Source organism: Heptranchias perlo, chromosome 25, assembly GCF_035084215.1.
Source record: "Heptranchias perlo isolate sHepPer1 chromosome 25, sHepPer1.hap1, whole genome shotgun sequence".
Lineage (NCBI taxonomy): Eukaryota > Metazoa > Chordata > Chondrichthyes > Hexanchiformes > Hexanchidae > Heptranchias > Heptranchias perlo.
This window is the reverse complement of record NC_090349.1, coordinates 18,349,119-18,376,084: the sequence shown is the minus strand read 5'-3', so window position 1 is coordinate 18,376,084 and position 26,966 is coordinate 18,349,119. Positions and strand designations below refer to the sequence as shown.

Genomic DNA, 26,966 nt, shown 5'->3' with positions numbered 1-26,966 from the left:
TCAATTCTGGGCACCACACTTTAGGAAGGATGTAAAGGCCTTAGAGAGGGTGCAGAAGAGATTTACAAGAATGGTACCAGGGATGAGGGACTTGAGTTATGTGGAGAGACTCGAGAAGCTGGGGATGTTCTCCTTTAGAGCAGGGAAGGTTAAGGGGAGATTTGATAGAGTAAATAAAGAGAAACGGTTTCCAGTGGTAGAAGGGTCGGTAGCCCGAGGACACAGATTTGTGATAGTCAAAAGAGCCGGAGGCAACGTGAGGAAACATTTCTTTTTAAACGCAGCAAGTTATAACAATCTTGAATGCACTGCCTGAAAGGATGATGGAAGCAGATTCAGGAAGTAACTTTCAAAAGGGAATTGGATAAATACTTGAAGGAAAATAATTTATAGAGCTACAGGGAAAGAGCAGGGGAATGGGACTTATTGGATAGCTGTTTCAAGGAGGTGACACAGGTACGATGAGCCAAATGGCCTCCCCTCCTGTGCTGTTACTATGAGAACAAGTATTAGTGCTTTCTCTGTATTCAGAAAGGGAACTTGGGTTCTTTTTGATGTCCAGTAGGTATTACTTGAAGATATTTACTGTTGTGATAAGTGCTAGAACTGGTAACCACAGCCTGAGAGGTTTCCTTGGTAATTGGATTTTCAAATACCAATTGCAAAGCTTCTTCATTAGAATTCATACAACATCTACAAGAGAGTTTTTGAGGGGGGCAAATTGTAAAGCAAACAGTGATCAGGACTTATTTGAATCCTTCGTAAGCAATCAACCTTTTAGCCTCTCCTTCTGTCCTTTTCCATTTTAAAGGGTCAGTGTTCAGATTGTAGTACATTTTAAGAGGCAGAACTCACAAACAAGATAACTGTTGTTCCAGAAGCAAGCGCTCTGATAAATGGAAATATATAGGATGTGGAAATGAATCTCTGTTGATCTTTCCTGGAAGAGAATTATTTTATCCATTATGCAATCTACTGTCCAGGTTGCTAAAATTGATTTGAAAAGTACTTAGCTAGATTCTGTTCACTATATGACAGAAATTGTCTAATCAGTTACCTTAGTGAGATTAATGAAAGCATAAAACTCCACAATGTTGAGTTGACATTAAAAATCTTGCATGAGAGGGGACAAGAATAATAATCTAAGAGGTATTATTTGCATTCTAGAACATCCAGCAGAGGTAAACATTATCATTGTTTTGGAACATCTAAGTATGAGAAAAGTCCATTACGAAGGATGCAATTCACTGATCCTCCCTAATGACACAGCAGCACCCTTAACAGTTTGTCATATCTTGCCACTAGTTTTAATGGGCCATACATAGATTTATGTTGAATCCCAAGACTACTTTCATATAATTTGTATATATTCCTACTGGGATATCAATAGAAAAACTGAAAACTGAAATGCATCCTGTAAACCTCGACAGAACCTAGTTTTAACTCAATGTAATGAGTCCTGTAGTGATCCAGGATCATGATTTCTAAATGTCAACATCGCAACTCAAATTGCTTCTACTTGTTAAATGACTCAAAGTTGACTTCAATCATCTCACCCTTGTAGGCTTTGGGCTTCTCCTTCATGTTGAACTGAAGCCCCACCCTATTTCCAAATACGATGCAAAATATTGACCTCAATGAGATAACCCACCTGTAGCTTAGTAAAGATTAGTCTTCAATAAGCAGTGGGTCCTTTCAAAGCTCGGGTTGATGATTCCATTCCAGGACAATCAAAATCATCTTTTACCTGTGACTCATTACCTTAAGTGGAGCAATGCCTTTCATTTAACTAAAAGGCCAACCACCAATCAAGTGCCAAATTAGATATTCAAAACCACAGAAAGCATAATGAAATCTCTCCATACTTTGATTCCCAGAAGAACACATCCGTGATGTGAAGGGGCCACTCGTTGGTCAACTAGGTTTTCTGACTAATACAAGAACAACATTACCCTTTTCTGCTTTGTGGCAAATCAATTAAATTTTTCCCTCTCTGTACACCTATTGATATTTAGGATTTCCTAGCACAAAACCAAAGATGTTGTAAATTGTTAATGACTTGCCTGGCTCAGCAAAGGTTTGAATGACCACACGGGTCCCACACACTATCTGCATAACTCAAGATGATTAATATCCCAGTCTGTTCCTTGAAGATACTTTAGACTGCTCCAGTTACATGTGATCCAAATTGCATTCTCCCAGTTTGTACACCATGTGAATAATTGATCAGAAACCAAGTCAAATTCGTATTTCTACCATAAGTGTGCATCTGGGAGGTTACTGCATAAACCTATTCACCTGTAGACTGCTTGAAGTGTAAAAGCTGACTAACATATGTTGGCTTTAATCCTTAGTTGACTCCAACAATGAATTGGGAGTTATGATTGAGGCATCTAAAAATTAAGAAATTATCTTTCCTTGTGGACAACCTTGTGTGAGAGGAACTCAGAAGTCCATGTAATTGCACTTTGTCTGGGCCCCTTCAACTTGGGTCAGGCATTCACAACTATTCTTACCCTTTGATTCCCAACTGAAGGATTTATTTGCTCTTTGCATCCATGTCTACTTTCTGTACAAACAGTTACTAAGGATGGCTCCTGCCATCCTTAATTATGAAGAGATTGGTGCAGTCTCTGGCTGGAGTTTAATTAGGAACACAAGAAGGCTTTGAGTCTGTTCCTCAATTCAATTAGATTATGGTTTAGTTGTATCTTAACTCCTTCTACCCGCCTTGCCTAACAAAAATCTATCAATCTGAGTTTTTAAATTTTCAATTGACCTGGCCTCAACAGCTTCTTGGGGGAAGAGTATTCCAGATTAGAAGAACATCCTGACATCACCCCTGAATGTCTTAGCTCTAATTTTAAGGTTATGCCCCCTTGTTCTGGACTCCACCAGAGGAAATAGTTTCTCTCTATCTACCCTATCAAAGCCTTTAATCATCTTAAACACCCCAATTAGATCACCCCTTAATCTTTTACACTCGAGGGAATACAAGCCAAGTCTATGCAACTTGTCCTCAATTTAACCCTTTTAGCCCTGGTATCATTCTGGTGAATCTGCACTGCACACCATCCAAGGCCAATATATCCTTCCTGAGGAACAGTGCACAGAACTGCACGCAGTATTTTAAATGGGGTCTAATGAGAGGTTTGTATAATTAACATAACCTCCATCCCTTTGTATTGCAGCCCCCTTGAGCTAAAAGCCAACATTCCATTAGCCTTTTAAATTATCTTTTGCACCTGTCCATTAGTTTTGAGTGATTTCTGTACTTGGACCTTAAGTCTCTCTGCTCCTTCACAGTTCCTAACTTCTCACCATTTAGAAAATACTAATCTATCTTTCTTAGGTCCAAAGTGAATGATCTCACACTTCCCTCACAATGAGCTCCTCCTACCAGTTTTGCCCACTCAGTTAATCGATCAACCTTTTGCTCCCATCTACACTATTTACTGTACCACCTAACTGTCGTCAGCAAACTTGGATATACGGCTCTCTATTCCTTCATCTAAGTCATTTCTAAATATAGTGTAAAGCTGATGCCTCAGTACAGATCCCTGGGGAACATCACTAGTCACATGCTGCCAATTTGAGTACATACCCATTATTCCTATTCTGTCTCCCACCTTCTAACCAATTCAAGTAGAAGACACGGGTTAACCCAGAGTTTCCGCACATTTAGTCAACTGTACGTCTGCTTCAAAATGGGCCAGTGTCTGGATATGCTTTGTGCTACTCCCTAATCCAATTCCTCATCTGTGGATAGCTAGCCCATTGAACTCCATATGAAGTTTCAGTGACATTGTCTGAAATATCCAATTACAGATATTGGATATCCATGGTGGTGTGAGTACAAGCTGTGCTCCAGGAGTAAACTTGGGGCTTTCTCCTATGCTACTCCAACTCCTGTGGAACCACATGTAATGAACTTTTTAAGTTGGATCCACTTCTTTTCTTAAGACATGAGATAAGACTGAATCAATGCAGGAGGCATTAATTCCAGTCCACAAGACCTTCGAAGGAAGGGCGCAACGCTCAATGCAAGTGCAGCCATAGATTCTCCTATTCATCTGTACTTCTCCCGCACCAAACCTGAATGTTTTTCTTCGAAATGCTGCGAAGTGCACAATTATCCTCACCATAATCAAGATATATTTACTGATGGTATAGATTCTGACAGCTGTAGAGGTTTTCTTTTAAACATGACTTTATTTTAAACTTTTGCTATAAGAGTCAAGACATAATTACTTTGCATTCTCTACCTGTGGAACAAGTACTTGCTTCAGAAATCCATGCTTTCAAAACAATTGTTAAAGCTCTTGACAGCTTGGTACAAAGGAGCCATACATCCTTGAAATTTCGAGACAACTGCTCCAGTAAATTGGGTCAGTAAGGTAGGGAGTTCTGCAAGGTGGTAATCAGGTTCAATATCTTTGTTCTCAACAGAAGGCCAACCAACTTCAAAATGTTCATTAGAGAAATTCTCCAAACTGCCATAATTTCCAGCACTGGCTTTGACAGTTGAGTTTCTTTGACGGCCTCTCAATTTCTTAGAATATGAACCTCACCAGGTTAAACCTGTTAGCTGAGTGCAGCCTGCTAAGAAGTTTATTTCTTCCTACATTAAGCTCTACTTTTATCTCTATAGCTTTTGTTTGTCCACTTTAATACAGACAGACTTTCTATACGCAGATTACATTATTGCTGAGTCAACTTTATTTTTTCTTCCAATTATTTCTCCATCTTGTTGTGGTAGGCTGGTAACACTGATGGCTGCTGGTAAGGAAAAGCCTTGATCAATTTCCTGGTTGTTGTCGAATCTACTATTAAACACACTAGATTGAGATAGATGCATGGAAATCAAAGTAAAGATTTGCAGATTATATGACATTAATCAGCATGTCATTCAATACTACAAACTGCATGGCATTGATTAAATGGATTTTAATTTTTTTTTAAAAAAGCACTTAAACCTACGACTATATGCATCCGTCACTTCCAATGAGAAAGAGAAACAACTGATGCAACAGAGAAGGGGAAGTAAAATGTTTTATAAATATACACATACATACAACAGGGGGAAGTGTCACACATTGCGTAGAAGTATTTGGGATCCGAACGTGAAATTTGCAGGGACACACTTCCTTCACAGATTTTACGAATTGAATATCAAAAAATGTTGTCTTTTATCGTTTGAGCTTTTCATGAACAAAGGTAAGTGTTTCTTTGAACTAAGACATCGAATATCTATTACGGTATCTATTCAGTCTAATTATATTCTTGAAGTGTAATTGAAGACAAATGGTTAATAAGTCCTTTCATTCAAAGAAGAACTACGTCGAGAATTTCTCCTGGGGTTCTCCCGATCAGCTGCTGTAACTTTGGCAGAAACCCAAGATACACGCGGAAATAAGGTTTTCACCGATGTTACAACAGCCAATTGGGAGAACCCCAGATGCGTTAGTCTTTAAATACTTCCATTTAATATACACACTGGTTATTTAGTTCCTGACATCACAGTAAATTGATGGTCTCATTTACACAACAAAAATAAGTTTTGAAATTAAAGTTTTCTGCTTACCTGGTAGCAACAATGGCATTGGTGAGACTATTTGCATCCTTCGTCGTAAGACACAACAGGGTTATTGCTGCTGCCACAAGTGTATGCATATTTATTTCTGAAGACTTCATATTTTTTCCCTTACCTTTCAACAGAGTTCGTGATGACCATCAGGATAGAGAATTCTTCAGCTTAATCAGTAGCAAAAAAAAATTCTATGATAGCATTCGGAGTCACTTTTCTCATGGGATATATTATTATTCCTGTGTTCACAGCCCAGTGGACTTGTTAATGAAAACACCCCATAGCTGCCAATTCAGAAGGGTACATCACTAAAGAATGGTACAGTTCTTCAGCTGTGAAATTTACCCTTTGGCATTTTCCACCCATGAGTGGAAATAGTAAACTCTGGGGTTTACAGAAAATGTAGAATCACATTTTAGTCATTCTACTGAAACATGCGATATAGTACCGAATGTGTGTTGCGGGGAGAGAGAGAGAGATGCTGCCATGTGGCAATATATTTTCCTTCCATCGATTCTGAATTTTTTCTTGCTTTTCACTTGGTTTAAAGGCTCAATTGACCATGGGATGAAAAAATACCGAAACGTTTTTCACTTTCCTACAGCTTTTGAATAGAAACCACATAATTGGCTAAAATTAAGAGAGCAATATATTAATAAAAAGGTTTATCTGCAGTACACATGGGTACCAATTACATCCTGGAAAATGAACACCCTCAGGTCACAGCCACAGCATTATCTTACAGAACAATATGAAGTTTCCAATCTTCACAAAGTCTCTGGCTCGAGTCATGCATTCCTTATTGCGACTTGCTACAAAATTTACTATAAGGAAATGTACCCAGAGATTGTATTTCGATAATTTAATAATTTATTAATCTAAAAAAGTGTGTAAAAGTATAGCTCTCATCCACAAGATATATGAATGACATTAAAATGCCTGCAGGTTTATCAAACTCGCTTTTAGTGTATTTGTTTCAGCAATACAGAATTAAAATGAACTTCACTTATTTTATTTTATATAAAAGAAGCCCACAGCAAAATGCTCAGAAGAAAAAACTTCATATTGGCGTGAAATGTACAGCTTTTACATTTAAAAATGTTCTGAAATATACATACAAGCATGCTAGCAAACCCAGGTTATCAGTAGACAAACTGTTTGGTATGCCATTCCTGAACCTTGAATGCTTTCTAACAGAAGAAAATGAAAATCTTCTGTAAATGGATTCTGTTGTTCAACTGGGGCTTGTATGCTCAAACTTTTAAAAATCCACAACTAAAATATGCATATCCATGGGAAATATACATACAACTTTCTCACACTGAAGTACATAATATAGGATTTTATCTATTGCCATTTATTTATTTTTTGCACAAAAACCTATAAATATTACTTCACCAGAATCTTTTAACTTAAAACTTAAATAAAATGACAGAGGTCTGAGTTTGCACCTCCAAAAATATGAAGATGAGTATTTATCTTCATCAGTAAAGTCCTAGATAAAAATGGCCTTTAAATCGAAACAACCCATTTTCATCTAGTGTCTGATGAATTCTGGGAGGGAGAATGACAATAAAATGGAAAAATTACAAACTTCTACTTACAATTCTCACCAAGTTAACTTTTTGTACAATTTTACAATCTTGATTTTCCTCTTCAAAAGGCCTTGTGAAATTTTTCTGATTAAGAAAAAATAGTACTGCAATTTGTCAATTTTACACTGTACACAATAGATACAAACTGTTTTGATATATCTGGTTTATATCTACAATACAAAGAAAGTCACCAAAGGTGACTCAAATGCACAATAAAATATCATTTACAAGCACTAGCTAGTTGATATTCCCCACTATATTTTCCTCGATTTCACAATACTGTGTTTTTAAGAATGTACAATTTATCATGAAAAATAAATTCTGTGTTGTAGCAATGATGACAAGTATAGTTTCAGAAGCTGTAACATAAAAATTCCAAAAAAGTTACTGATGTGGAAGAGCTTTATAATGTATGCCGCTGATGCACCACTACCCAAGAAAAGTTCTCTGCAGGTTAATGCTCACACATTGGAAAAAATTAGATGTGGAGTGAATTCAATTCTCTTGGAAATGATACTTGCTCAAATTTTGACATTTCCCTTACAAGATCTTCAGATCACTGATGATGCACCATGTTCTTGGTCAGGGCAGGGATTGGGCCTGTGTATAACACGACTCCGAGTTTCAAAGTAAATTCATAATGGCATTGTACATTTGAGTAAGCACCACAAAGTGGACGGGTAGACAGGACTGGCGATCTTGTGTGGCAGGGTTACAGTTGAGCCATGATAAGGCATTATACTGTTCCAGCACAAACCTGAAAAAGGAAGACCCAGGGTATCAATATCCATTTTAGTTAATCATTTATTTTTTTAATAAAACGAGTAAATAAGAGATAGTCAATACAAACCTCAAAACATCTGAAGTTCTGTTGGAATCCAGAGGGTGAGGATGAGAGTGCTTGCCAGGAAGTAGTTCATCAGATTGTGCCAGGGAGACGTGATGATGTAAAGAGGCCTGTAGCAAAGTAAAAAAAGAAAACAGTAACATTTTAATCATATTCAGCTCAGTAACTATAAATACTCATGGTAACAATGTGAACACCAAATTTTAACAATTTTCAATTCAATTGCCAGTAGATTTTACTTGCTTCTTGGGCACTTTTTCCAATGAAAGTTTCATACGTAACAAGCAGTGAAATGCCTAAATTGTACTCAAGTTTTATTTATATCCCAACAGAAGTCATCCCAGTATTTCTTCAGTCTGGCAGAATGTGCATCTCTGATCCAAAGAATTATTTTTTAAAAAATTCGTTCATGGCATGTGGGCATCGCTGGCAAGGCCAGCATTTTTATTGCCATCCCGAATTGCCCTTGAGAAGGTGGTGGTGAGCCGCCTTCTTGAACCGCTGCAGTCCGTGTAGTGAAGGTTCTCCCACAGTGCTGTTAGGTAGGGAGTTCCAGGATTTTGACCCAGCGACGATGAAGGAACGACAATATATTTCCAAGTTGGGATGGTGTGTGACTTGGAGGGGAATGTGCAGGTGGTGTTGTTCCCATGTGCCCGCTGCCCTTGTCCTTCTAGGTGGCAGAGATAGTGGGTTTGGGAGGTGCTGTCGAAGAAGCCTTGGCGAGTTGCTGCAGTACACAATGCAGCCACTGTGCGCCAGTGGTGGAGGGAATGAATGTTTAGGGTGGTGGATGGGGTGCCAATCAAGCAGGCTGATTTGTCCTGGATGGTGTCGAGCTTCTTGAGTGTTGTTGGAGCTGCACTCACCCAGGCAAGTGGAGAGTATTCCATCACACTCCTGACTTGTGCCTTGTAGATGGTGGAAAGGCTTTGGGGAGTCAGGAGGTGAGTCACTCACCGCAGAATGTCCAGCCTCTGACCTGCTCTTGTAGCCACAGTATTTATATGGCTGGTCCAGTTAAGTTTCTGGTCAATGGTGACCCCCAGGATGTTGATGGTGGGGGATTCGGCGATGGTAATGCCACTGAATGTCAAGGGGAGGTGGTTAGTTTCTCTCTCGTTGGAAATGGTCATTGCCTGGAACTGGTCAGGGGTGAATGTTATTTGCCATTTATCAGCCCAAGCCTGGATGTGGTCCAGGTCTTGCTGCATGCGGGCACGGACTGCTTCATTATCTGAGGGGTTGCTAATGGAACTGAACACTCTGCAATCATCAGCGATCATCCCCATTTCTGACCTTATGATGGAGGGAAGGTCATTGATGAAGCAGCTGAAGATGGTTGGGCCTAGGACACCCTGGGGAACTCCTGCAGCAATGTCCTGGGGCTGAGATGACTGGCCTCCAACAACCACTACCATCTTCCTTTGTGCTAGGTACGACTCCAGCCACTGGAGAGTTTTCCCCCCGATTCCCATTGACTTCAATTTTACTAGGGTTCCTTGGTGCCACACTTGGTCAAATGCTGCCTTGATGTCAAGGGCAGTTACTCTCACCTCATCTCTGGAATTCAGCTCTTTTGTCCATGTTTGGACCAAGTCTGTAATGTGGTCTGGAGCCGAGTGGTCCTGGCAGAACCCAAACTGAGCATCAGTGAGCAGGTTATTGGTAAGTGCCGCTTGATAGCACTGTCGACCACACCTTCCATCACTTTGCTGATGATTGAGAGTAGACTGATGGATGGAGGGCCTGCTACCAAGCCTTCGCCAATGCTTCCTCTAATAAACTACCCTTAAGAGTATGAAGTGCCACCCAGGCAACACATCCTCAGCCAATCTTCTCTCTCCAGCAGAGAAATCCTCCAACAAATGCCTGGCATCACAGGTTGACACGAGCAGAGGATCCAATGTGTGGATATGCTTCCACTATGTGGCACCAAGTATTAATGCTCCAGTACTAGGTCCACCTGGACTAACACCAGCACCCCATTCGCGTATTTGCAACAGTCCCATTCTGTTCTTCAGCAAACATTAAAGGTAGACAGGTAGTCCAAATAATGATGCATGCATGGAAAGAAACATGAAATTGAAGAAATAGAGCTTACCTTTAGAAACAATGGGCATTGATTTTGGGCATGAGGGCAGGCAGACCAAAACCACTGAGGAAGATTCTCAGCTTTGGCAGTTGAAACAAAATAACCAAGGGCAAGTGGTTGCTGCAGTACATTTGCCACTTCCTCATGAGCTTCCGTGGAGAGGAGCCGTTCACCTCCTGGACCCTGAAAACGAACAAAAACACTCTAAACAATATATCTAAAAATATTTACTTCCACGATAATATTGATTAGTGAGTAAATAACAAAATCTAATCATTTTAGTCGTCTTTTAGCAATTAACGTACTAACTACTGCACTTTATGCTGTTACACTGTAACTGGATCATGGATGACATAGAAAATTGAAGAAAAGAAGTCTATTATTGAAAAGCAGATAGTTAAAGGTGGAAGAAACATTATTTATAAATGGTTAATATCTAACTTTTTCTTGCTTGTACATGAGCACAGTTGCAGTATAAATAGACATTTATGCAAAACACAGTTTGCTAAGCACACAATACAATGACAAATTGCATTAGAACACATCACACTGAATGGTGCATGGCTCTTCTGCCTTGTGAAACAAAATATAGTTTGCCACCAAACATTTTCATGAAGATTGTGCCCCTTTAAATGGTATGTAACCATATAGTTTTCATTTTCTCAAAGGGTTCTTATTGTACATTAATATCCTGAAATGGCAACTAAATAACCAATTTATTTCTATACATGTAGATTCCCAAATGACCAATGAAAGCTGACTAAATCATTTGCTGTGGTTGTGAAGTGAAATCTCAGTTGAAAAAAAAAGTCCCTAGAATTGAATACGTTTAAACAACTGTATTTGGATATTCTGCTGAAAACTAATTATTCTTACTGCCATTAGAACACTCACAGTTGATACAGAAAATACAGTACTGCAAACGTGACCTCACCTATGATCTATACTCAGCAGAATTACTTGCTCTGACTGATTAAATATTGATATCCCCATTTAGAGTACTGCATTCAGTTTTGGGCACCAAACCTCAGCAACGAGAAACTGGCCTCGAAAGGAGTACAGCACAGATTTATCAGAATAATACCACAACTTGAAGGTTTAAATTGAGGACAGATGCATAAACCTGGCTTATATTCCCTAGAGTCTGAAGGGTGATCTAATCGAGGTGTTTAAAATGATAAAGGGGTTTGACAGGGTAAATGCAGAGAAACTATGGTGGGGGAATCCAGAACAAGAGGGTATAACCTTAAAATTAGAGCTAGGCCAGTTTGGAGTGAAATCAGGAAGCACATTTTCACAAAAAGGCTAGTGGAAATCCAGGACGCGCTTCACCAAAAGGCTGTGGATGCTGGGTCGATGGGAAATTTTTAAGACTGAGATCGATAGATTTTTGTTGGACAAGGCTATCAAGGGATATGGAACAAAGGCGGGTAAACAGAGTTGAGGTACAGATCAGCCTTGATCTAAGTGAATGGCGCAACAGGCTCGAGGGGCTGAATGGCCTACTCCTGTTAATATATTTATCTCAATAACATTGTATTATAACAGCTTCACAATGATATAACACTCCAAATTCTTTCCACCTTTGCTAATGCAGATGATGTACACGTTTTATCTTTTTTCTGTTTAAATGTGCACAAACTTGCAATTAATTAGCTCAGATTCCTTTGAATACGAATAATTTCCACATTGCTTGATGTCAATAAAATTACACATCATAACTGAGAAAAATGAAGTATTTTTCTCTGGTGTATCATTTTACTGGCTTATTTCTCTGTCACAGTACTTAGGTTAAAAACCAAGTTCAATGACAGAAAATGGCCCAGTTTATTTTGTTACACGATAGCTTCAGAATGTTATAGAGCGTCATATATCCAAGTTTTCCAATGACACAAAGACTGGTGGCATTGTAAGTAGTGTAGATGGGAGCATAAAATTACAAAGAGACAGTGATAGATTAAGTGAGTGGGCAAAAGTGTGGTAGATGGATTTCAATGCAGGTAAGCGTGAGGTCATCCATTTTGGACCAAAAAGGATAGATCCAAGTATTTTTTTAATTGGTGAAAAGCTGGGAACAGTGGAGGTCCAAAAAGATTTAGGGATCCATGTACACAGATCACTAAAATGTACTAGTCATGTACAAAAATTATTAAAAAGGCAAATGGAATGTTAGCCTTTATAATTAGAGGGTGAGAATTTAAAGTTTTGCTACAGCTATACAAAGCCCTGGTTAAACATCTGGAGTACTGTGTATGTCCTGGGCACCGCATCTTGGAAAGAATATGTTGGCCTTGGAAGGAGTGCAGCGCAGATTTACCAGAATGTCATCAGAGCTCCAAAGGTTAGATTATGAGGAGAGATTACATAAACTAGAAAGTTAGACATAGAAAGTTAAAAGGGAAGTTTTTAGGATTTTGAAAGGAATTGATAAGGTAGATAGGAAGAAACTTTTTCTGCTAGTGGGGGAGTCTAGGACAAGGGGACATAACCTTAGAATCAGAGCCAGGCGATTCAGAAGAGAAGTTAGGAAACATTTAATAATACTCACTTAATAATTTTAAATAGATAGATTTTTGCTAGCCAAAGGTATTAAGGGATATGGAGCCAAAGCAAGTGGACAGTGTTAGGATACAGATCAGCCATGATCTCACTGAATGGCAGAACAGGCTAGAGGGACTGAATAGTCTACTCCTGTTGCTTTGTTCTAACAGATGCTATATCTGCAAGAGGGCTCTGGGAAATGAGCCAGGCCATTCATTTCAAATGCATGCATTCCTAGGGTTTTATTTGAATATATTTCCTTTGTCCTGATCATACAGTGAAGGCATTTTCAGCCTATCTTGCTCCAATTGAGTAATCCATCTGAAGCCATCAGAGAGATTTGGATGGGACAAAGAGACTCCGAGTTATCACTGAAGGTTAAGTCAGGGACCTCGAACCAGGTTCAAGTCACGTTGAACATCAGCGCAGCAAATGTGACTGATATTTTCTATTTCCTAAAGTGAGATAGTTAAGCCTCTAATTGCTGTAAATATATGTGTCATTGCTACTGTGCTGTAAAAAAAACAAATCTTTTGAGCAGTTTACAGCTTAAGCTCGTGTCTAGGAGCGTTTAATCTGCTACCTTCTGAAGTTGAGCAAAATCATGTGCGGGCAGGTGATATTATCAGTAAGGTAGCGTGTTTGACCCCTGGCTTGCTACAAATTACCCAGATATTGGGCAAGTAGAGGCATAATCTGGTTTCTAGGAGCAAGGGCTCATCCGTGAGAGTGGTCCAAGATTATACACCCCACAGAACTATCTAGAGTAAAAATGCTAATATGAAATAATGCCCTCCTTCATATTATTTATGAACAGGAGGAACGAAAAATAGATCCTTGCACAGCTCCACTTGATACTGACCATGTAATGACTGCTTTTTCTCATTTATTGTCACTATCCACTTCCCATTACTGTATCAGTTTACAATGCAATTTGCTGTTAATTCTAGAAGCTTCATATCTGGAACCTTAAAAGCCTTCTAAGAAAATCTATAAACATTATATTTACTCAACTGCCGTCCTCAATTAATTTAGTTACCTCTCAGAATCCCAGTAGATTTGAGATACAATTTGTTGCTTCTAAATCTAAGCTATTTCTTACAACCTCTATGCTCTTCAGCTCAGCATTGATAGGCATCCTGCAAAATGCTTCAACATTTCCCCACTAGTTAGGTGATTCCCAAGATTCCCAGATTCACACTGGGGTAAACATTCACTTTTGCCCAGTCATCTACATCACTTGTGTTTATGGAACTTCTAAAAATATTAACCAATACATCATCCATTTCAGGATTCTGTATCCAGTCTAGTCCAGGTGATCTAGACTGAAGATTCCTGAAGCTAAAGGACTACATCGGAAATTTGTTTACAATCTCCATAAATGAAGACAGATATGAATAATTTTTTATATTTTCTGATTCTCTTGCATTTCTACCTCGCTAATGCTGTAATGGATCGATCTGGTCTTTTTACTTTCTCTTTGGGTCCTCTTCTTGCTACAATTCAACATTTTATTTAGAATTGCATTCTTTCTCTTTTAATGCTCACTCCAGTTATCAATTCCCTTTCGAGTGACTAGAGGTCTCATTGTTTATTGTTTGTGTGGTGTCTCTGTATTGCAGATTGCTTTCTCAAAGGCAAAACCACATTTCAAAAGGCTTTATTGGTACAAGAATAGAGCACTTAAGATAGGCCAGTTAGTTTGTTTTTGATCAAGCTACAGTAGATGTGGAGGTAAATGTAGCTCTGTGGTTAAGATGCCCATGTAACCAGTAGCGATCAGGCAGCCTACTCCACTTCTAAGCAGTTTATCTATTATTTATCTGAAAGGTCTGCAAAAAAAAACCATTAAATGGAAGTCAATTGACTGATTTATCTGTTAAACCCTTTTATTAACTAACTGAAAGCGGTTGTGTATTTTAGCTGAAAAAAATCCATTACAGGTTATTTTTGTGAATAACTATCTAAATAAACTTGTTTGGTTTTTATTTTGTACCAATGCAGGACAAAAATGTTTGGTGTGAAAAATATTAATCATCTCAAGTGCATAGAGTAGAATTTGTACCGACAATCCAGAAAGCAATAATCAGGTTCCTTGTTCACCCAGAGCACCCTTTTCCAGACTTCTTTGAGCACAAGATCACACCTTCGTTCACAGGGCTTACTGATGAAAGCTGGCTTTTGTATTCATCATGAGAAAAAAGTATATGGAGAAGTCTGACTCACAACCAAGACATCTGGTCTGTTCTCCAGAGTCCACAGAAATCTCAGACTGCCAAGTTAGAAAGTCAACATTCCAATCAACAATTCTTTGGCAGCAAAAACTAGTTTTCAGCACATTTTTGGGGATTTAACAAGGACCAGGGTGCCAAGGCCAAAAGATCAGTCACTGATACCACAGCTGTTAAGTCTAACCAAGGATACCTAACAAGAAATTATCTTTATCTTTGATTAATGAAAACCATTTTAAAGGAGTGTATCCTATATTTTCAAAGGCAACTCCTCCTATAGTTGGGTGCCAGGGTCACCTCAGACATCACCCTCCCCCCTAATTCTCTTCCGCCATTCCACAGCTACATGCTAGGGAACACTGCATTGTCCACTTGATCTGGCTCAATTGGGAATCAAGTAGAGTGGAACCCTTCTCATTAATAAAGTAACTCCCCACCCAAAAGGATATCAATCTATTTTTCTCTTTCAGATGCATACTGAACTGTGTATTTGCAGATTTTCTGTTTTTATTTAAGCGTTTTAGGTCTATAGGGCTAATAATGCATTAATAAAGCTGCTGATGGAGCTCTAATACTGTATTATGATTTGTTTCAATGAGTATGCAAGCTGATTTTTCTTTCAATAGCCATGCCTCCAGTTCCCTTGAACAGCTAGAGTTCCAAAGATCAGATGGTTTAATTTTAGTTTAAATTGGAAAATTTAAAAGGATGAGCAAAAATTACATTACGAATGTAAAATTTTATCAATATGCGCGATCTGGGCATGAGCAGCAGAATCATTTCTAATCTATGGGTTTTTTGAACAAGGCCCCCTTGTTTTTAAAATCTATTTACTAGCTTGAATTAGTTTTGCAATTTCTTGTCTGTGCCACTTGGTGGAGCACCTCAATAGTAAGCCACTTCAGAAAAAAAATTAAACCATTACATCCCACTCCCCTTCAAATGAATACTCGTCAGTTGATCAAGGTGTGATGTTGGTAGCAGTAAGGTTGTGATTTAGACTCCTGCCTTCTTAGTTGAAGGACAGTATGCGAATTTAAGTCATCTTGAGGAGAAAACTAGGAAAGCTAAGTTACATATTTATAAGTATATCCCTTAAAATGCAAACTAATTCAGAAGTATTACTACTTTTGCAATATTGAAATCCTTCTTGTTAAAGGAGGAAGATGGTATTTGGGATTTTTTCAAAGTAACATACCCTGCCAAATCTATACCACAGTAAAAAAAAAATCTTGTACCAAGGGTCAAAATTCATGGTAGCCCATCTTTCATCACAAACCTCTTTTTCCACTCCAGCTTTTGGTTGTACCCAATCTTGTCTACATTTTATTTAATCTGCTAAGATCTAAACTTATGACTTGTGGTCATACCTCTCAACCTGCAAACTTGAAGATCAGGGATCAAGGAACCAAAAATCAGTAACAAAACCAAAAAAGAACATTCAAATTGTATGCTGCATATATTATTAGGGATTCATCCATTGTTTGGGTGGGGTGGGGGTTCTGCAAATCCAAATTGTATGTGATTAATTGTATGATACCTGATTAATAAACCAATTTTTAAATGCTAATTTGCTCTTTGCCCACTTCTCAAAGGGGATAGCCTCTATTGTATTTTAATATTTAGTTTATAGCCTTGAACTATGTACCATTAAAATACAATAACTGACTTGACAATGTTAGTCCAAAAAAACAGATCAAGCATTTCAGACTTGCTCATCTCCCTCCTCAAACAAATGTCTTGGTACCAATCATTTTAAGCTTGCAGGGCACGAAGATTCAAGAATGCCGATCTAAAGTTGGAAAGTGGGACAGGATTCCAACTCACTTCCAAAATCCAGACAATTGAGTTACATATACTTGGGTTACTAAACTTTTTCATGAACTAACAAATATGTTATATCCGCATATGGGATTAGAGTAGACAGGGCTTGATGGCCGGCGCGGACACGATGGGCCGAAGGGCCTCTACCCGTGCTGTATAACTCTATGACTCTACTCTATGACTCATGCCTATCAAATTTTAGCCCTGGATATACCAAATATTGATAAAACATGCCTGCCACAGGTAGCATATGAAAGACTTTCAAGAATTTAGAAGTATTTATTCAATTATTTATCACAATCCACTATCTATTAATTACCAATATTTAAGAGCCAAAACATTCCCACAAACATCCACTCAGCTGACTTGAAACTAGAAGACTCAATTTGTACTTTACAGTTATAATAAATGAAAATTAGTTTTACTCCCTCCAATCTAAAATCTTGCTTAATGTTTGATATTACCACCTTACCCTGCCAGCTTCGCTGCTGTGCTGAAAATGAGAGCCTGCGCCCGTGCCAGTTGGTGAACCAGGAGACAGTACAGGAGAAGAGGTGGGAGATGGGTGTAGATTACCAGTTATCAGAATCCGGATGTCATTGTCAAAGTCTTCAGCAAAAATATCCTCTTCCAAAATTCCTATACCATCTGTTTATAAAGTCAAAAATAAAATAAAAAGCTTTGAAACACAAATCTAACGCATAAAACAAATGCAAAAAAGACACGAGGCCATTATCTTGCACACATAACTGATCAATATTGTATACTTGGCTTTTGAGAAGGTAAAGCTCTGATCCGTTCAAGATATTTCATGCGTTCCTTGCTCTAACCATTCCATTCACTCCTTGCAACCGAAAAGACATCCACCTTCTCAGGCCGATGCCAATGCTGTTCTGTATTGACCACTGGGAGGTGCACAAATATGGCCTGGGGATAGATTTCCCCCTCTATGGGCAAGTGCCCATCCTCTGTTCAGCAGCTCCTCACAGAGGGAAATACAAGATCAGGAAGTCAACAGTGTGGGCAATAATGGGCATGAATTTGAATCTTAGCACTCCAACACATATTGGTGCTCTGCTGCCTTTTTCCCCCAAAAAATGAATTTGGAAACAGACTAAGACTTTACATCTAGGGGAGAAAATTAAGACTGATGTATTATTAGTCCAACAGCATTCTTCATTGGTGCATGTTCATTTAAGATCACATCCCATTGCAAATGTATGGCTAAAAAAAAACTCCTGATACTATCAGTCCCAGTTTTCATATTGCATAGAACAACGTTAGACATTGTCTGAAGAAAGTGACTCCACTTAGAGCATGCAGAAAAGACAACTCCCACCCACTATTTAAGAAGTGTTTTTATGCACTACATCATTTTTCTTCAACTTTATTCTAGTCTCCCAATTAGACATTGAATCCAATCTTGGATCCTATCCCACTGCAACAGGCTCCCAGACCCTTTCCCTCACTACTACTTAATCCACTGTATTAGGTGGCATTCAATAATTGACTGGCATGACTTGAACAACTAATTTTCCTTTACGATCTGCAATGGAAGTGCTTTGCTTCCATTCAGCTTCTGTGCCAAAACATGGTGAACTGGGATGTTGTGCATTTTGCAGCCTTAACACCTCAATCACAACCGTTAAATACTTTACTCACCTTGGTTACCAAGAGCTTCCAGAGCTTCGGTATTGGCAACAACCGTAGCAGCAGATGTTGGAAAAACCAGAATGTGTGTACAGGATGCATCTTGTGGGGTGTTCAACTGAGATGTTTGCAGATTTAGTGCTGTACCACGCCCAAACACAGAACCCATTGTGACAGCATCTTAGAGATCCACAATACAAATAATTGTCAATTAGAGTTTAACTTAATGAGATACCAATTGTGCAATTAATTTGAAACTATTATAAATATTCAAAATTTCTTTTTAAAAAAACCATACCAGGCATAACAACAAATGAACCCTGTGGCTCCAGGGCAACCAAGCAGGCACTGAGAATTGTGGGCGAGTCTGCTGCAGATATTCCACACATTGTGCAGGTCTCCTTCAACTGTTTACTGGTAGATTGTAGTGAGCGTCGTCCAATAAGGATACTCCAATCTGAGGAAAAGATTTAGTGGTAAGTACAAAAAGGAAAAAACGCTGTTCAGCATGTGTATTTGCCAATTATATGCTGGACTCAATAGAGTGGACTATTTTTGTATTTTTAAACAATACATGAAGAGCATTGCCTACTAGGTGCACATATTGGGGAATTAAGGGCACGATTCTCAGAATTTTCCACCAAAATGAATGAATGACTCCTACTGCTATGTTAGCACACTTAATGTACAAGTACCAATTTATCAGGTGCTTTTCTGCTATTCTAATCAATTATTCACATATCTATTTTCAAAATGTTATGCAATCAAGTTGATTTTTTAAGAAAACAGCTTGCTTAAAAGAAAATTGCTGTTCACAAAATACTGTTTTACGGTTGAGCTATGAGAATATCAGGTGTGAAACTGTATAAAAATAAGAATTTTGGATAAAATATATTTTTTCATTTTAACTATGACAAAGAAACCAAATGGATTAATGCATTGATGCTGGGACCACAAAAATGAAACCAATTGTCTATTGTTACATTTCACACAATTGTGTTTCAAGAAATAAGTATGGACTAGAATTCTGAAATTCTTCTTTAAAGTTTTATACTACTTGAATATTCATTCCCACTTTAATTCAGAGTTACTAACCTTTGAGTTCTCCATGACCTACTCTTCCAAGTCTCCCCATTACAATTCTCCATGGCAGTGATGTCATCTGCATAATTCCGACACACCATTCCCATAGCTTCTGCAAGCCGATTTTACGGGCAGGCACTTTACTTCTCCTTGACCTGGAAAACATTACATTATAATAGTTCAACATTTCAGATTTATATCTTGCAGTTCTTGGGCAAGAAAAGGTGCTTCCTGCATCTTGTTGCCTGTGTCAAAAGGAGAGGATATTTACAACATGCTATTACACAGACTCATTCCAGATTCCCATCAATTAAAATTCAGAATTAATGCACCACGAACAGCTACTTTTAAAAAAAGTCAAATTCATGCCTCTCAGTCTTAGTGTAAACGGAACTAATCTTATAAATATATTTGCAGTGGCCATGTACCGCTAGACTCTTTTTAGTTTGTCATTTTTACAATTGCTGCCTATTACTAAAATATGGGTAAAGCTCCACACAACACGTACACTTGAATTTGCACTGAACTTGTCAGGAGTCAAAATTAACTGGATTTTCCAACTCATGAACAAACCTATAATTTTCAAATTCTATACACCCAAGTGATCTACTATTAACTGAGCAGCTTACAAAAGCTATCCATTTTCATGCCAGAACATACAATGACACACATACACTATGCTCAGTTTTTGAAATGTTAGTACACTGACTAATTTCTTCAGATGCAGTTAGTTATATAATCACATCTAAAGATGGCAGAATGCTTGTCATCTTAAGGAAATAAATTGATGAACATATTTTCTAGTTCCAGTATTACTGCATTTAGACATGTAACCAAAATACTGCCAGTAAGACTTACGTCATACTTGGTTATTGGGTTTAAGCTTCTCATTCACAGTATTAACAGAAATGACCTATCAAGTGTGCTATGATGAAAATAAAAATCCAGAAAAATACAATGTTGTTGTCACAGCAAAACAGTCGAATCATCATACTGCACTAATTTTATGATCAGCATCTGCTGATCACTTGCTGATTACTGTTTTATGAAGGTTACTTGAAATGGATGCCTGTTACTTTAGCAAGGCATCTTAAAGAAAAAAAAGGCCAGTTTACATGTGGTTATTGTCTGGGTTACTTTTAACCTGCTTGAAGTAAAATGTGATTCATAATGCAAGAGTCAATTAGAACTTAAGTTCTTACCTGTTTGGTACATCAATGTTCAAGATGCATGTCTCCAGTAATTCCCCATGGAGGTCTGTACAGGATGCCAGTAGCCACCTCTGATCATGGGATAAACAATATCCAACAAAGAGCACATTGTACTTCTGGCTTGCCTCTCCAAACGTCTCACCTAGCTCTGTCTGCTTGTCCTTAATTGGCGCCAAGATATAAGGAGGTGAATACACTTGGATAGGATGTGGACGCTGGAATTGAAAAAAACAATCTCAGTTTGGCAATGCATGCTAAGAAAAACTTTTTGCTTTTTTAAAAGAAAGAGTAATTTAAGCCATGAGATCAGAAGACAACTAGACTCTTCCCTATAAGGAGGGAGGAAATTACAGTACAAGTCACCTGCTCATGGCCATTCAAAGCAAGATTGGAAGAGAACGTGAAGCAGGCTGGTTAACCAATCTCTCAGCACAGGTTATACTGCATGGCATGGAAGAAATTCAACCTCATTAAGATTTTTAAATTATTCATCAGACAACTGTCACAGACTAAAGAAGGTTCCACAGCACAATAACATAAAACACAGTATTTCAGGGGAGGGAGGGAGGGAGGGAAATGAGAGAATTAAAATGTATTACATGTTAGCTTACAATAGATTTGTAAGTATGAATGTAACAGAACACTTAAAAACTGATTACAATTGTACAAATCTTATGGTTAAAAAAAGTGCAAAACACAAGCAGGCACATAGCATGTAAATGGAAAGTCATTCCATAGCAAGTTGACAGAAGGTTAGACTAAGAAGACATTATTTCAAACTGATAGTATACCTGACCTTTTTACACAAAGAATTTTACTTGAAATGCATATAATGAACAGCAAGACCACTGATGTGCAATAAAAGTGCGAGAACAGAAAATATCAATAGAAGTTACAAACTAATACGCACCTCTGAATGCTTAAGGGTCATATCTATGGTGGAAGCAGGACCAAAGCCAGTTAGTGATTTAATGTGGATCTGTGTGGGAAGCGGCCGTCTGCATTGAGTGTAAACTGAGAATGCCAGTGATTTTAAGTGCTGGATATAGAAAGTGTGATCGTCTTTCACTGGTTGTAGTAGATACTGGCAAGGCACAATCTGAAACAAAACAAAAGTTTCACGCTTCTATGCATCACATTATGAGGTAATAGCTTTAATGCAACGCCTTTAAAGCAGGCAGAAATCTAATTGCTGAAGCATGCTTATTGTACAATGCAAACAAATCCTTTGTTTGATGAAGGTTAGCCATTTCTATGTTCTGCATTAGTGTAAGATGGGTTTTGAATAAAACAAAAATCAAAGTGCTATGGAACACTTAGTTAATTTAAAAAAAAATTAACATACAATACGTAAAAAAAGATTCAATTTCAAGTTACCTGGACAGTGAATGCATTCCTCATATGCTCTGGCAGATTATCCAGCATCTCCATGTAGCACCGTAACAGGCCTAGTAGCCATCCACTTGTAAAAGATGACTCTTCTTCTGAAGAATATGTAAAAGGATCAACAAGATAGATGACGACAGCTGGTGGATATGCATTGCTGTCAGCTGACTCAGCTTCAGTAGGAATTCCTATCCGCTCCCTTTCTGTAGTACTGAAATATTAAAACATATGGATGTGAAATGATAGACTAACTTAGTTCAATTAATTTATGATCATACTTATTTCGACATTTTGTTTTATCTCGTGTAAAATGCACACTTCAAAAGCAAAACTTCTGTTATCAGCACTTCTCCCATGGCATCGCAGTGGCCAAGGAGCAGAGGTCCAGGAGTTTGCAGGAGGGTGGATCTGAGGAAGAGAAGGCAGTCAGTAGCAGATAAGGGCTAAGGCAAGATGCAGAGACCAAATGGTGATCTCACAGGGAGTGAGGGACGGTGCTGATAAATGTAATGGAGATAAATTACAACTTAACTCTTCAATTTTCTATATGCTCTGGGCTAAATATGCAGATTGATGCACAGAATTCTCATCGCAGCTGAAAAGCAGATAACCCCCCACCTCAAGTATCTGATTGGTTGTCTTTTTAAACAATGGAAATACTGAACCAAAGTTCAAACACAAAATTACAGTCACAACTGACAAATTATCCTTGTTGATCCACATACATTGATTAACAAAAATAATTTATATTCTTGTTTCTGCAACGTTCTGCTGATCTCATACACTTAACTCTTTTGGTGTCCCTTGCTCCATTTGCCTTGTATCCTGCCTCTCACATTTTTATACATCTCTCTCTTAGATTAATTGCCCCTGCCTTTTCTTGTCCTCATTTTCCTTCTCCATCTCTCCAGTTGCCAACGTCTCAGAAAATGTCTCAATCTCTTCTGCACTGTCTTTCAGGATGTGAGAGTTGATAAAATGCTCAATTGAAGGATTGATGGAGGCTCTCATGGACCAATCATTATGCATTTTGCCATCAATTTGCTACATTACAACAGTGACTATACTTCAAAAGTAATTCAGTGGCTGTAAAGTGCTTTGGGACGTCTTGAGGTCGTGAAAAGCAATATATAAATACAAGTCTTTCTTTTACAGTGTAATTTCATAACAAAATGTATCCAACAGATTAACAGTCAACCTCTGACAGCATTATTGTAGCCTATAATTTTGACGGTACATGATTAGGATGTGTGAAAGTGTCCATTTCTCTGTATAGTATATTCCACAAACTTTACATATATATACTTCAAGAAATGTTTGAGCAATGGTAATTAAAATGCTTCACACTGCTGTGACTACAGAAGTCCTAGGGCTGCCTGTTAACAAAACCAATTATGTACAAGCAGTTGTATAAAGTTCTTAACTAGGCTTATAATGTACATAAAAATCTCTTTATAAACAAATGCAACCATTATTGATGTGAATCTACTGTACGTCACACTTACCTCTCCTGTACTTCCTGCTGCTGTGCAGAACTCTGGGCATCTGAATCTCCACTTGCACTAGGTGTACTCCCTGGCGGTCTCTCTATACTGGTGCCTGAGCTACCACTCTGCACCTGAGCAGCCCCAACAGTCCCACCAAATCCTGAAGAGGATGAGGTTGTTCCTGTCTGATGCAAAACTGGGGTAGTGGTTGTGGTGGTAGTGGTAGTGGAGGTAGTAGAAGTGGAGCAGGTACCTGTTGACCCACTTCCTACACCAGAGCTGCCTGTTGTTACAGTGCTACTGCCAGTGCTGGTTGTGGAAGTAACTGTAGTGCCAGTTGTCACAGGTGCAGAAGTACCCCCAGTTCCTGACTGTGGTCCACTGCTTCCAGTTGTTGCCTGCCCCTGGGTACCAGATGATGATGCTGGCTGGTGTTTTGGTGGAATCAGCAGGCTGTTGTCAAGCGCAAGTGTAGCCAGGTACGGTGCTGGATTTAAAGGGATAAAAGGAATATTTACAGAATTAGTAACTGAATTTGAAGAAATGTTTTTCAGTCACATCCTTGTATTTCAGTAATTAATATCTCTTGTAAATCAAACAAATATAAATAAGCTGTGGTTTTTAAACTATTAAAAACTATTACAACCAATTAACCAATCTCAGCATCATACAATTTCATCTCCTACAACAAAAAGGCAAATAAAATCAATGAATTACAAGACTGCTGAAGTTGGCATTCTTGAATGAGGAACAGATTGCTCATTCTTTTCAGAAAGAAGCACGAACATCAATTATTACTTACCCAAATGATGGCGACAGACTTGAGCGTAGAGTTTTAACTTGGCAAGATTGTCATTCTCGTCGCTAACCCAGGCTTGAGAGAACCACTCATCGACAGATTCTTCTGCCAGCTTTTTTGCAGAACTCTTACCAACCCGCATGATTCCGTCTCTCAATACTTTGCAGATAGGTCTATGCTCACCAAGTCTGCATGTCTGTTAAAATAAAAATTTATTCAAGTCAATAAGCAAGTGCAAAGAATATCTATCAATTGGGAGGGACTATAATTTCACTCAATCTACTGGGGTTCCCTGGTTTTTGTGAACTTCTACGTATACTTAATATCCCTGAAATATTTTTCACAAGCAGGTATCTTCAACATAAAATTACTAAGCACTTAAAAGATTAAGATTCCAGTGGCTAAATGTTAGCTTCTTTCCTTTTGTATATTGAAGTACAATCTACTTCTGTTCATTCAAATATGTTGTTTGCACTACAAAAATTCCAAGTTATCCAATAAGTTTGAACGAAACAACTTCAAATTTACACGAGTAGGTGTATTCCCCACCCTGCCGTAGTTCAAGTTTTTGTCCAGAAAGGTCCCAGTTGTTCAGTTTTCATTTCCAAAACACATCGGATTACTTCAAATGAATTTCACCAAATAAAAGTTCCTGCAAGTCTAAAATCATTCATTGTCCCTGTTGCAATACACTTAGTATTTTTGTATCAACAAAGTACAACAGTGATGTTGAATAACCAAAGATTTAAGAATTAATTCTAACTTGTAAGGATTAAACATCATAGCAATTTTCTTTAGAACGTAAGAAATAGGAGCAGAAGTAGGCCATACGGCCCCTCGAGCCTGCTCCGCCATTCAATAAGCATTTATTCTGACCTCATATACAGCACTAAGATCCCTGAAGAAATTTTTGGCTCCAGTGAGCAAGGCCTCATTTTCTGGACAGACCACAATGTAGGCTACGTCACGCTGAGAACCGTATGGTTCTAGAAGCAGTTTCTCCCAAAAGGGCAGTGCAAAAGGAGAGATCATCAGGAAGTCTTTATCGTAGCCCAGAAGCAGTGTGGGGATAGGAAGTGGCTCCGGTGATTCCTCTGAACCTGAACAAAAGATAGCGATGTGCCATTAACCTCAGACAATACCAGAAGGTTGCAAATATAAACATTTTCATACTGCCGGACTTCGCTAGTGTATAATGCATTACATATAATGGCAAAACAGCCAGAAGAATAATTTCTACTTATTGATACTTGGTAGGAATTCAGACCAACTATAAAACAATACTTCCCAGTTATCACAACTAATTGGCGCTGTACAATATTTTAAACACTTCCCCATTATGTCCACTGTACCTCTTCAGTAACCTTTTGTACATATGAAGCCTAGATATAGCCACCATTTTTTGTGGGCTGCACATCTTCATAATAAAATTTATTTTATCTGCTGTGTACATCAAGTCCATCATCAATGTTGTGACTATTAATTTTCTTCCTCATTGGCTAAATGCTCAAGTCTATATTTTTAATTTCTAATGTTATTTTCAACTTTTGTTATTAACCACATTATTCAAAATGTTTCTCCCCAATCACACATTCTAGCAAAAAAAAACTAAAGCTCTGTTACCATGGCAGTTCTCCAGCTCTAAAAAAAAAATGAATTTCCAACATACCCCATATACATACATTTAACTCAGGAAAAAAAACCCCACAAATCCCTCATTCTTGACCCATATGCACAGCTCATTAAACCCCGCCAGGCCTCATTAATATCCCTGATACCTCATGACGCCCCCAGCTGAGACAACTCGCTACTCTCTAATTCCCAATATATCTATCACAGTGCATGTGCAAAGAGTGCAATTGTACTATGAGCTTAAAGTGACCAGACAACTCTTCCCAGAAGCCATCATGCAGTCCCAGGTCCCCAACCTTCTCCATTACACCCTTTGGTCTTAAGTCCAACGTGGCTGCTTCCTAGCCCACTCTCACTATTTACAGGCCTTGTTCAATCTGCTTTTTCTGTTAATACAAGTCCCACTCTTGCTGCTCTCCCGCCTCAACTCTGGGACTCTCGAAACCACTGCCTCAGTGCTATTTCCCAACTCTGAATTGGCCCAACACACTCTCAGCTCCATGCACATCCTGGACTTCACTGCTCTCTTACTATCCTTTTTCTAAAAATTGCTTGCTTTACTAAAATAAACTAAGATTTAATCACAATCTACACCTACGTATGTAATTTTAAAAACACACCTATAGGTTGGTGAACACAAGAGTAAATATGATTTTACACCAAGTTAATGAGCAAAACCAATAACAGGAATTGTAAAGGGATAATTACATTGAACACAAAACTGAAAATTGCAAGCCAGATAATAAAGATGTCTGTAAATAATTGCAATGGTGTGCAAACAAATAAAATAAGGGTTAACAGATTTTTTGTAATTTTTTCCAATAGCAATGTCATATCAACTTGCAATATTAATAATGGATCAATCGGTGGACTGCAGAAGAAATAATCAATTGGGCTCTGCCTCATCCGCACCTTCAAATACAGGCACTAATCCCAGTCTAATTTGTGAGGACAAGTCAGATGACCTTCAAGACATTTTTCCCCCCACTAAGCAGCAT

General features: G+C 38.4%; 1 protein-coding gene across 2 annotated transcripts in view; it reads right to left on the bottom strand.

Annotated features, from left to right (window-relative positions):
- Nucleotides 1–6,583: 6,583 nt before the first annotated feature.
- Nucleotides 6,584–26,966, bottom strand: part of LOC137342071 (mediator of RNA polymerase II transcription subunit 13-like) — a 228,941-nt gene continuing 208,558 nt past the window's right edge. For both annotated transcript variants that reach the window (XM_068005704.1, XM_068005705.1), the window contains exons 19-31: nucleotides 25,213–25,436; nucleotides 24,340–24,532; nucleotides 23,556–24,024; nucleotides 22,042–22,261; nucleotides 21,575–21,763; nucleotides 20,656–20,879; nucleotides 19,466–19,608; nucleotides 18,669–18,827; nucleotides 18,383–18,550; nucleotides 17,193–17,368; nucleotides 10,134–10,307; nucleotides 8,033–8,139; nucleotides 6,584–7,939 (exon numbers count right to left, since the gene is read on the bottom strand). In XM_068005704.1, the coding sequence (XP_067861805.1) occupies nucleotides 7,807–7,939; nucleotides 8,033–8,139; nucleotides 10,134–10,307; nucleotides 17,193–17,368; nucleotides 18,383–18,550; nucleotides 18,669–18,827; nucleotides 19,466–19,608; nucleotides 20,656–20,879; nucleotides 21,575–21,763; nucleotides 22,042–22,261; nucleotides 23,556–24,024; nucleotides 24,340–24,532; nucleotides 25,213–25,436 (2,579 nt within the window). In that variant the 3' untranslated portion in view covers nucleotides 6,584–7,806. The remainder of the gene's footprint in view (nucleotides 7,940–8,032; nucleotides 8,140–10,133; nucleotides 10,308–17,192; nucleotides 17,369–18,382; nucleotides 18,551–18,668; nucleotides 18,828–19,465; nucleotides 19,609–20,655; nucleotides 20,880–21,574; nucleotides 21,764–22,041; nucleotides 22,262–23,555; nucleotides 24,025–24,339; nucleotides 24,533–25,212; nucleotides 25,437–26,966) is intronic.